At 33.2% G+C, this 12413-nt stretch overlaps 2 protein-coding genes across 2 annotated transcripts in view; one reads left to right on the top strand and one right to left on the bottom strand.

The window, feature by feature from the left end:
* The window catches only part of LOC126889719 (uncharacterized), a 632478-nt gene that overhangs the window by 337876 nt on the left and 282189 nt on the right, over window positions 1-12413 (top strand). The gene's annotated exons all lie outside the window — the stretch shown is intronic.
* On the bottom strand, window positions 7599-11803 carry LOC126889406 (zinc finger protein 816-like). Its single transcript, XM_050657664.1, has 5 exons — window positions 11653-11803; window positions 10591-10761; window positions 10121-10237; window positions 9598-9768; window positions 7599-7903 (listed from the first exon to the last, which is right to left on the bottom strand). The coding sequence occupies exons 1-5, from the start codon at window positions 11801-11803 to the stop codon at window positions 7599-7601; spliced, it is 915 nt and encodes a 304-aa protein (XP_050513621.1).

Below are 12413 nucleotides of genomic sequence, written 5' to 3' on the forward strand. Positions count from 1 at the left end.
TAACCCAACCATTAGATCAACTTTATGGGAATTTTTCAAACGGACCAAACGGAAAATTTAAACCTCCTCTTCAAACAGTGTTGCGTGAATGCGAAATGTTAGGGCCGTAGTTGTATTTTCCTACTGTCTCTCCTTTCATGTTACTTACCTTTAACCGTTGCCTGTATTGTCTGTTTAAAAAAAAAGTCGCTATGACGGGCACCTTAGCGTGAAGCGTGTGTCCATGTTATTCCTTGCTGTACAATCTTCAATAATGTTTCCAATGGGAAGGTTAGGAAATCGAGTGAATGTGCGTAATGGAAACTGACCGGCATAATCTATGTAATATTTTACTGTATATATGTGTATATATTATTATAAAATGTAATTTTTTTTTGTATTAATACCCATATCAAACTACTTTCAGAACGTCCAAACCAGACACGCACTCCTCCTGAGGCTTGTCTGGAAGCTACAGGCATATACCTCTTCAAACTTTTGAAAACCTCAAAATAATTTGCATCATCATACGAAGTTTCTATTATATCTGGGGACGAATTTTCATCTTCACTATTTGTGTTTGCATCTTTCATATCAGGATCATCATACGAACTATCTATTATATCTGGGGACGAATTTTCATCTGCACTATTTGTGTTAGCATCTTCCAAATCATTAGAAGCCCGAACACTTAAATTTGACAATTTCTTCTTCAATGATTCTTCAGGTGGTATATACATACTAGAGCTTCCATTATATTGTGGACTATTAGTATTTCTTGATTTTTCAACTGTGATACCTGTTTTTGTAACTGTTTCACACCTTCTTGTTTTTAATACATTTCTTAATGCCGGTTGAATTTTTTTTGTCAAATATGAAACATATTTTTCAAAATCGTCTTCACCTTTCGATTGCATTTGTGAATTTCTCAAAGTAATCCGTAAATTCAAATTGATCTGATTATGCTCAAGACCTTTGTTTTCCAATATTTGTATAGATAATTCTTTATTTTTTTCTTGGTTACCCATATCTGATTCTGTAATGGAGCCATGGGATGAACATTCTTCATTTGTTTTTTTTTATCTTTTAGTGACCAAATTCACAATTGATCCTCGAGATTTCAAATTCTCCTGGCTGGGAAGAGATACATGTTGAATTTCGGATTGAGCAAAAGATTTAAAACTTGTTACAGCTTTATTTTTTCTCATATTTTTATGTGTCTTCCTCAAAGCTGTAACTTTTTCACGTCTCAGTGTTACCAAACTGGTTCAATTTTCACCATAACCAGAATTTGAATTTGAGGTATAATCAGTAGTTTCATCATTTCTCTGTAATGAGTCTTCTTGAATTTCTACTTTTTTTTTATTTTTTTTGGATAGCTTTGGCATTTTTTACACGAATCGTTTACTTTGCTCGTAAATATATATAAATAAAATAAATAAATAAAATATACAAATGCACAATAAGAAAAATCACAAACTACACAGAAAATACTACACAACAACTATAGAACTAGAACTAGACTACCACTCAGGCACTCAGAGTTCAGAGATATGTAAAGAAAATAGATCAGGCTAGTCAGTACAGTTTTTTTGCTATTCGAATCAGTTAGTTCACTCTAGTTTTTATGCGGTTCCTGCGCTAGCAGAAACTCCTGGCTGCTGCGCAGTAGACTAGGAGGAAAATGTGCGCTGTTGCAAGATTTAAAATATTCCGATAAAGAATACATTCCAAAATTATAATAAAATAATTATTATTATCGATTTTTTTTCAGAAAGCTGAATCCGTAAATTCAAATTGATCTGATTATGCTCAAGACCTTTGTTTTCCAATATTTGTATAGATAATTCTTTATTTTTTTCTTGGTTACCCATATCTGATTCTGTAATGGAGCCATGGGATGAACATTCTTCATTTGTTTTTTTTTATCTTTTAGTGACCAAATTCACAATTGATCGTCGAGATTTCAAATTCTCCTGGCTGGGAAGAGATACATGTTGAATTTCGGATTGAGCAAAAGATTTAAAACTTGTTACAGCTTTATTTTTTCTCATATTTTTATGTGTCTTCCTCAAAGCTGTAACTTTTTCATGTCTCAGTGTTAAAAAACTGGTTCTTCTAGGACGAAAATTAAAATCTTCGGAGTGTACTCTTCTCCGAGGTAAACTTGAGCTTATAGGTACAATTTGATCACAAGATTTGTTTAGCAAAGAATTATCCTTTATTGGAGGTATGGTGCTAATTTGAATTTGGGCATTAGATGAACTACTTTCAACAGAAACAAAATTTGAATTTGCGCTATAATAAGTAGTTTCACCAAAAGCAGAATTTGAATTTGAGGTATAGTCAGTAGTTCTGCCATTTCTCCCTAACGAGTCTTGTTGAATTTCTACTTTTTTTGGATAGCTTTGGTATTTTTTAAATATTTTACAGGAATCTATACACTTATTGAATTTATGTACGTTCTTACTATTCACATTAATTATTAAAATATACAAATGCACAATAACACAAAAATCACAAACTACAAAGAAAATATACTACACAACAACTATAGAACTACACTACCACTACTATTTTCATGGGATGAACATTTTTCATTTGATCGTCGAGATTTCGAATTCTCCTGGCTGGGAAGAGATACATGTTGAATTTCGGATTGAACAAAAGATTCAAAACTTGTTATAGCTTTCTTTTTTCTGGATATATTATTTTTATGGCGTTTCCTAAAAGTTTTACCACGCCAATTAAAATTTTCAGAGTGTACTCTTCTCGCAGCTGTACTTGCTTGTAGATACAGAAAATTCATTGTTCAGACTGTCGAGATTTCAAGTTCTCCTGGCTGGGAAGAGACACAGACATGTTGAATTTCGGATTGAACAAAAGATTTAACACTTGTTATAGCTTTATTTTTTTTATGACGTGTCCTAAAAGATGCAACTTTTTCATGTCTCAGTAACGCATGCAACGGTGATATATTACTACTTGTGCCAGGCATTGGTGTTGGAGGCGACACCAGAGTAGTACTACTCTCAGGAGCATTTATAATTGTCTCATCAATCACCAGGTTACCTTCACAAGAGATAACAATTAACTGCTGATATTTATTAGACCAACTGTAGCGTCGCCCCCATTAGGTAATTTTTATTCCGATTCGTTTTTTGTACAAACTTACTAAAAAAGAGGTAAAAAGGTCAAAAATCCACAGGGTGCCGCGATCGAAAAATTCTCTAAACAATTTTTTTTTAATTCAAAAAATCAGTTCTTCCAGTTCGTACAAATTTTTTTAGATTCTTTGGGTCATTATAAATAAAAAAGGTCTCTTGTGATTTTTCTCTGAAATTGATCGTTGTCGAGTTATACGCGACTTAACATTGGAAAAATGAAAAAATGGCCATTTTCCAGTGTCTGTATAATCAAGAAGCAATAAAATTTTTATTTGAAGCCATCTTCCAACAAAAAATCATATTACCATTGTACGTCGCTTCTCTCCTATATTTAAGCAGTCGTAACCCAACCATTAGATCAACTTTATGGGAATTTTTCAAACGGACCAAACGGAAAATTTAAACCTCCTCTTCAAACAGTGTTGCGTGAATGCGAAATGTTAGGGCCGTAGTTGTATTTTCCTACTGTCTCTCCTTTCATGTTACTTACCTTTAACCGTTGCCTGTATTGTCTGTTTAAAAAAAAAGTCGCTATGACGGGCACCTTAGCGTGAAGCGTGTGTCCATGTTATTCCTTGCTGTACAATCTTCAATAGTGTTTCCAATGGGAAGGTTAGGAAATCGAGTGAATGTGCGTAATGGAAACTGACCGGCATAATCTATGTAATATTTTACTGTATATATGTGTATATATTATTATAAAATGTAATTTTTTTTTGTATTAATACCCATATCAAACTACTTTCAGAACGTCCAAAGCAGACACGCACTCCTCCTGAGGCTTGTCTGGAAGCTACAGGCATATACCTCTTCAAACTTTTGAAAACCTCAAAATAATTTGCATCATCATACGAAGTTTCTATTATATCTGGGGACGAATTTTCATCTTCACTATTTGTGTTTGCATCTTTCATATCAGGATCATCATACGAACTATCTATTATATCTGGGGACGAATTTTCATCTGCACTATTTGTGTTAGCATCTTCCAAATCATTAGAAGCCCGAACACTTAAATTTGACAATTTCTTCTTCAATGATTCTTCAGGTGGTATATACATACTAGAGCTTCCATTATATTGTGGACTATTAGTATTTCTTGATTTTTCAACTATGATACCTGTTTTTGTAACTGTTTCACACCTTCTTGTTTTTAATATATTTCTTAATGCCGGTTGAATTTTTTTTGTCAAATATGAAACATATTTTTCAAAATCGTCTCCATCTTTCGATTGCATTTGTGAATTTCTCAAATTAATCCGTAAATTCAAATTGATCTGATTATGCTCAAGACCTTTGTTTTCCAATATTTGTATAGATAATTCTTTATTTTTTTCTTGGTTACCCATATCTGATTCTGTAATGGAGCCATGGGATGAACATTCTTCATTTGTTTTTTTTTTTATCTTTTAGTGACCAAATTCACAATTGATCCTCGAGATTTCAAATTCTCCTGGCTGGGAAGAGATACATGTTGAATTTCGGATTGAGCAAAAGATTTAAAACTTGTTACAGCTTTATTTTTTCTCATATTTTTATGTGTCTTCCTCAAAGCTGTAACTTTTTCATGTCTCAGTGTTAAAAAACTGGTTCTTCTAGGACGAAAATTAAAATCTTCGGAGTGTACTCTTCTCCGAGGTAAACTTGAGCTTGTAGGTACAATTTGATCACAAGATTTGTTTAGCAAAGAATTATCCTTTATTGGAGGTATGGTGCTAATTTGAATTTGGGCATTAGATGAACTACTTTCAACAGAAACAAAATTTGAATTTGCGCTATAATAAGTAGTTTCACCAAAAGCAGAATTTGAATTTGAGGTATAGTCAGTAGTTCTGCCATTTCTCCCTAACGAGTCTTGTTGAATTTCTACTTTTTTTTGGATAGCTTTGGCATTTTTTAAATATTTTACAGGAATCTATACACTTATTGAATTTATGTACGTTCTTACTATTCACATTAATTATTACAATATACAAATGCACAATAACACAAAAATCACAAACTACAAAGAAAATATACTACACAACAACTATAGAACTACACTACCACTACTATTTTCATGGGATGAACATTTTTCATTTGATCGTCGAGATTTCGAATTCTCCTGGCTGGGAAGAGATACATGTTGAATTTCGGATTGAACAAAAGATTCAAAACTTGTTATAGCTTTCTTTTTTCTGGATATATTATTTTTATGGCGTTTCCTAAAAGTTCTACCACGCCAATTAAAATTTTCAGAGTGTACTCTTCTCGCAGCTGTACTTGCTTGTAGATACAGAAAATTCATTGTTCAGACTGTCGAGATTTCAAGTTCTCCTGGCTGGGAAGAGACACAGACATGTTGAATTTCGGATTGAACAAAAGATTTAACACTTGTTATAGCTTTATTTTTTTTATGACGTGTCCTAAAAGATGCAACTTTTTCATGTCTCAGTAACGCATGCAACGGTGATATATTACTACTTGTGCCAGGCATTGGTGTTGGAGGCGACACCAGAGTAGTACTACTCCCAGGAGCATTTATAATCGTCTCATCAATCACCAAGTTACCTTCACAAGAGATAACAATTAACTGCTGATATTTATTAGACCAACTGTAGCGTCGCCCCCATTAGGTAATTTTTATTCCGATTCGTTTTTTGCACAAACTTACTAAAAAAGAGGTAAAAAGGTCAAAAATCCACAGGGTGCCGCGGTCGAAAAATTCTCTAAACAATTTTTTTTAATTCAAAAAATCAGGTTCTTCAATTCGTACAATTTTTTTAGATTCTTTGGGTCATTATAAATAAAAAAAGGTCAAAATATAAATACACTGTTGCCACTTGCGTCTCAGTTTTTTCTGTTATCATTTCTCTAATTTTTGTTTTATTTAATTTACAATAAAATACAAGTTGTTGAAAGTTAAAAAGTTTGTCAGTTATATTTAAAATATACTTACATGGTCCAGAATTGTAAATAACGGTGCCGGTGGTAGAAGTATCCATGGAATTGTCGAAATGCCGTAACGGTGATATAGTACTACTTGTGCCAGGCATTGGTGTTGGAGGCGACACCAGAGTAGTACTACTCCCAGGAGCATTTATAATCGTCTCATCAATCACCAGGTTACCTTCACAAGACATAACAATTAACTGCTAATATTTATTAGACCAACTGTAGCGTCGCCCCCATTAGGTAATTTTTATTCCGATTCGTTTTTTGCACAAACTTACTAAAAAAGAGGTAAAAAGGTCAAAAATCCACAGGGTGCCGCGATCGAAAAATTCTCTAAACAATTTTTTTTTAATTCAAGAAATCAGTTCTTCCAGTTCGTACAAATTTTTTTAGATTCTTTGGTTCATTATAAATAAAAAAGGTCTCTTGTGATTTTTCTCTGAAATTGATCGTTGTCGAGTTATACGCGACTTAAAATTGGAAAAATGAAAAAATGGCCATTTTCCAGTGTCTGTATAATCAAGAAGCAATAAAATTTTTATTTGAAGCCATCTTCCAACAAAAAATCATATTACCATTGTACGTCGCTTCTCTCGTATATTTAAGCAGTCGTAGCCCAACCATTAGATCAACTTTATGGGAATTTTTCAAACGGACCAAACGGAAAATTTAAACCTCCTCTTCAAACAGTGTTGCGTGAATGCGAAATGTTAGGGCCGTAGTTGTATTTTCCTACTGTCTCTCCTTTCATGTTACTTACCTTTAACCGTTGCCTGTATTGTCTGTTTAAAAAAAAGTCGCTATGACGGGCACCTTAGCGTGAAGCGTGTGTCCATGTTATTCCTTGCTGTACAATCTTCAATAGTGTTTCCAATGGGAATGTTAGGAAATCGAGTCAATGTGGGTAATGGAAACTGACCGGCGTAATCTATATATTATTTTACTGTATATATGTGTATATATTATTATAAAATGTAATTTTTTACGTATTAATAAATTGTCTGTCTAAATATGACTTGAACCTAAGGCAAAAAAAAATCTTTTAATATCGTCTTCGTCTTTACATTGTATTTGTGAATTTCCCAAATTAATTCTTAAATTCAAAAGAACTTTGTTTTCCAATTGTAGAGATAATTCTTTAATTTGATGCGATGGACATTTTTCATTTGATCGTCGAGATTTCGAATTCTCCTGGCTGGGAAGAGATACATGTTGAATTTCGGATTGAACAAAAGATTCAAAACTTGTTATAGCTTTCTTTTTTCTGGATATATTATTTTTGTGGCGTTTCCTAAAAGTTCTACCACGCCAATTAAAATCTTCAGAGTGTACTCTTCTCGCAGCTGTACTTGCTTGTAGGTACAGAAAATTCATTGTTCAGACTGTTCCTTTAACTACAAACTGTTTTGCACATACTTAGCATTTAAAAGGTTTCTCACCTGTATTCATACGCATGTGTATTAGTAGTTTACTATTTTCTGTATACAGTTTGGAACAGATATCACACTTAAAACAAGTCTATTTATTATGACTTCTCATGTGTCTTGTTAAATGATACTTTGTATTAAACGCTTTAAGACAAACATCGCATTTTGGCATATTTCCAGCATGTCGACGTTTGTGGACATCTAGAGCATAATAGGTTGGAAACTGCGCGTCACAAAGGTGACACGCAAGTGGTATCTTATCATTTGTATGCGTTCTTTTATGCCTTTGTAATGACGTTTTAGAGCTGAGTACTCTACCGCAAATTTCGCATGTTCGATTTTCGTCGAAATTGGCCCTAAAGTTATCTGCTGCTGATGTCGTTGGCTTTTCAGCATCTAAAAAAAACAATAAAAGAAGTGCACTAGATTTGAGAAAAAAACATTAACATTTAATAAAACTGGGTAAAATTACCTCTTGGTTTTTAAAAATAAATACAATATTAAGAACATATAATTACATTTTAATCTGATTGTTTTTTCTTTCTGTTCTCTATGTATCAGAGTTAAAACACACCATCAAAAGATGTCATAGAATAAATATATAATTTACTATCCTTACCAAATTTTAGAATGACTAGTAAGTTGTACTGACGAATTGTGATATTTTATAAATATTTACATATTTCTTTTTATCTATATTACAGAGTCTTGAAAAAGGAATAAAACAATTCCCAAAAGCTAGACAAAAATTCAAAAGAGTGTTTTTCTTTAACATTGGCCATTTTCCAGTGTCGGTATAATCAAGAAGCAATAAAATTTTTATTTGAAGCCATCTTCCAACAAAAAATCATATTATCATTGAACGTCGCTTCTCTCCTATATTTAAGCAGTCGTAACCCAACCATTAGATCAACTTTATGGGAATTTTTCAAATGGACCAAACGGAAAATTTAAACCTCCTCTTCAAACAGTGTTGCGTGAATGCGAAATGTTAGGGCCGTAGTTGTATTTTCCTACTGTCTCTCCTTTCATGTTACTTACCTTTAACCGTTGCCTGTATTGTCTGTTTAAAAAAAAAGTCGCTATGACGGGCACCTTAGCGTGAAGCGTGTGTCCATGTTATTCCTTGCTGTACAATCTTCAATAGTGTTTCCAATGGGAAGGTTAGGAAATCGAGTGAATGTGCGTAATGGAAAGTGACGGGCATAATATATATATTGTTTTACTGTATAATATGTGTATATATTATTATACAATGTAATTTTTTTACGTATTAATAAATTGTCTGTCTAAATATGACTTGAACCTAAGGCAAAAAAAATCGTTTAATATCGTCTTTGTTTTTACATAGTATTTGTGAATTTCCCAAATTAATTCTTAAATTCAAAAGACCTTTGTTTTCCAATTGTAGAGATAATTCTTTTTTTTTGATGGGATGGACATTTTTCATTTGATCGTCGAGATTTCGAATTCTCCTGGCTGGGAAGAGATACATGTTGAATTTCGGATTGAACAAAAGATTCAAAACTTGTTATAGCTTTCTTTTTTCTGGATATATTATTTTTATGGCTTTTCCTAAAAGTTCTACCACGCCAATTAAAATCTTCAGAGTGTACTCTTCTCGCAGCTGTACTTGCTTGTAGGTACAGAAAATTCATTGTTCAGACTGTCGAGATTTCAAGTTCTCCTGGCTAGGAAGAGACACAGACATGTTGAATTTCTGATTGAACGAAAGATTTAACACTTGTTATAGCTTTATTTTTTTTATGGCGTGTCCTAAAAGATGCAACTTTTTCATGTCTCAGTGTTATCAAACTGGTTTTTCTAACACGCCAATTAAAATCTTTAGATTCTACTCTACTCGGAGCTGTACTTGCTTGTAGGTACAGAAAATTCATTGTTTTGACTGTCGAGATTTCAAATTCTCCTGGCTGGGAAGAGACACAGAATATAAATAAACTGTTGCCACTTGCGTCTCAGTTTTCTTTTTTCTGTTATCATTTCTCTGATTTTTATTTTATTTAATTTACAATAAAATACAAGTTGTTAAAAGTTAAAGAGTTTGTCAGTTATATTTAAAATATACTTACATGGTCCAGAATTGTAAATAACGGTGCCGGTGGTAGAAGAATCCGTGGAATTGTCGAAATGACGTAATGGTGATCTAGTACTACTCCTGCCAGGCACTGGTGTTGGAGGAGACATCTGATTAGTACTACTCACAGGAGCATTTGGGATAGTTTCGTCAATCACAAGGTTACCTTCACAGGAGATAACAATTAACTGCTGATATTTATTAGACCAACTGTAGCGTCGCCCCCATTAGGTAATTTTTATTCCGATTCGTTTTTTCGGAGTCGAAAAATTCTCTAAACAATTTTTTTTAATTCAAAAAATCAGGTTCTTCAATTCGTTCAATTTTTTTAGATTCTTTGGGTCATTATAAATAGAAAAGGTCAACATATAAATAAACTGTTGCCACTTGCGTCTCAGTTTTCTTTTTTCTGTTATCATTTCTCTGATTTTTATTTTGTTTAATTTACAATAAAATACAAGTTGTTAAAAGTTGTTAAAAGTTAAAAAGTTTGTCAGTTATATTTAAAATATACTTACACGGTCCAGCATTATAGATGCCTGTGCCGGTGTTCGAAGTATCCATTGAAGTACTTGGTGTTCGAGGCGACACCCGAGTACTACCATCTACAATTGTCTCATCTATCACCAGGTTACCTTCACAAGAGATAACAATTAACTGCTGATATTTATTAGACCAACTGTAGCGTCGCCCCCATTAGGTAATGTTTATTCCGATTCGTTTTTTCGGAGTCGAAAAATTCTCTAAACAATTTTTTTTAATTCAAAAAATCAGGTTCTTCAATTCGTACAGTTTTTTTTAGATTCGTTGGGTCATTATAAATAAAAAAGGTCAAAATATAAATAAACTGTTGCCACTTGCGTCTCAGTTTTCTTTTTTCTGTTATCATTTCTCTGATTTTTATTTTATTTAATTTACAATAAAATACAAGTTGTTAAAAGTTGTTAAAAGTTAAAAAGTTTGTCAGTTATATTTAAAATATACTTACATGGTCCAGCATTGTAAATCACGGTGCCGGTGTTCGAAGTATCCATTGACTTGTCGAAATGACGTAATGGTGATCTAGTACTACTCGTGCCAGGCACTGGTGTTGGAGGAGACATCTGAGTAGTACTACTCCCAGGAGCATTTATGATAGTTTCGTCAATCACAAGGTTACCTTCACAAGAGATTACAATTAACTGCTGATATTTATTAGACCAACTGTAGCGTCGCCCCCATTAGGTAATTTTTATTCCGATTCGTTTTTTTGCACAAACTTACTCAAAAAGAGGTAAAAAGGTCAAAAATCCACAGGGTGCCGCGGTCGAAAGATTCTCTTAAACATTTTTTTTTTAATTCAAAAAATCAGTTCTTCCAGTTCGTACAATTTTTTTAGATTCTTTGGGTTATTATAAATAAAAAAGGTCTCTTGTGATTTTTCTCTGAAATTGATCGTTGTCGAGTTATACGCGACTTAAAATTGGAAAAATGCAAAAATGGCCATTTTCCAGTGTCGGTATAATCAAGAAGCAATAAAATTTTTATTTGAAGACATCTTCCAACAAAAAATCATATTACCATTGTACGTCGCTTCTCTCCTATGTTTAAGCAGTCGTAACCCAACCATTAGATCAACTTTATGGGAATTTTTCAAATGGACCAAACGGAAAATTTAAACCTCCTCTTCAAACAGTGTTGCGTGAATGCGAAATGTTAGGGCCGTAGTTGTATTTTCCTACTGTCTCTCCTTTCATGTTACTTACCTTCAACCGTTGCCTGTGTTGTCTGTTTAAAAAAAAGTCGCTATGACGGGCACCTTAGCGTGAAGCGTGTGTCCATGTTATTCCTTGCTGTACAATCTTCAATAGTGTTTCCAATGGGAAGGTTAGGAAATCGAGTGAATGTGCGTAATGGAAACTGACCGGCATAATCTATATATTATTTTACTGTATATATGTGTATATATTATTATAAAATGTAATTTTTTACGTATTAATAAATTGTATGTCTAAATATGACTTGAACCTAAGGCAAAAAAAAAATCTTTTAATATCGTCTTCGTCTTTACATTGTATTTGTGAATTTCCCAAATTAATTCTTAAATTCAAATGGCCTTTGTTTTCCAATTGTAGAGACAATTCTTTATTTTGACGGGGTGGACATTTTTCATTTGATCGTTGAGATTTCGAATTATCCTGGCTTGGAAGAGACACAGACATGTTGAAGTTCGGATTAAACAAAAGATTTAAAACTTGTTATAGCTTTATTTTTTTATGGCGTTTCCTAAAAGATGCAACTTTTTCATGTCTCAGAGTTATCAAACTGGTTCTTCTAACACGCCAATTAAAATCTTCAGAGTGTACTCTTCTCGGAGCTGTACTTGCTTGTAGGTACAGAAAATTCATTGTTCAGACTGTTCCTTTAACTACAAACTGTTTTGCACATACTTAGCATTTAAAAGGTTTCTCACCTGTATTCATACGCATGTGTATTAGTAGTTTACTATTTTCTGTATACAGTTTGGAACAGATATCACACTTAAAACAAGTCTATTTATTATGACTTCTCATGTGTCTTGTTAAATGATACTTTGTATTAAACGCTTTAAGACAAACATCGCATTTTGGCATATTTCCAGCATGTCGACGTTTGTGGACATCTAGAGCATAATAGGTTGGAAACTGCGCGTCACAAAGGTGACACGCAAGTGGTATCTTATCATTTGTATGCGTTCTTTTATGCCTTTGTAATGACGTTTTAGAGCTGAGTACTCTACCGCAAATTTCGCATGTTCGATTTTCGTCGAAATTGGCCCTAAAGTTATCTGCT

The sequence above is a fragment of the Diabrotica virgifera genome, chromosome 8 (genome assembly GCF_917563875.1).
Source record: "Diabrotica virgifera virgifera chromosome 8, PGI_DIABVI_V3a".
In the NCBI taxonomy this organism is placed as follows: Eukaryota; Metazoa; Arthropoda; class Insecta; order Coleoptera; family Chrysomelidae; genus Diabrotica; species Diabrotica virgifera.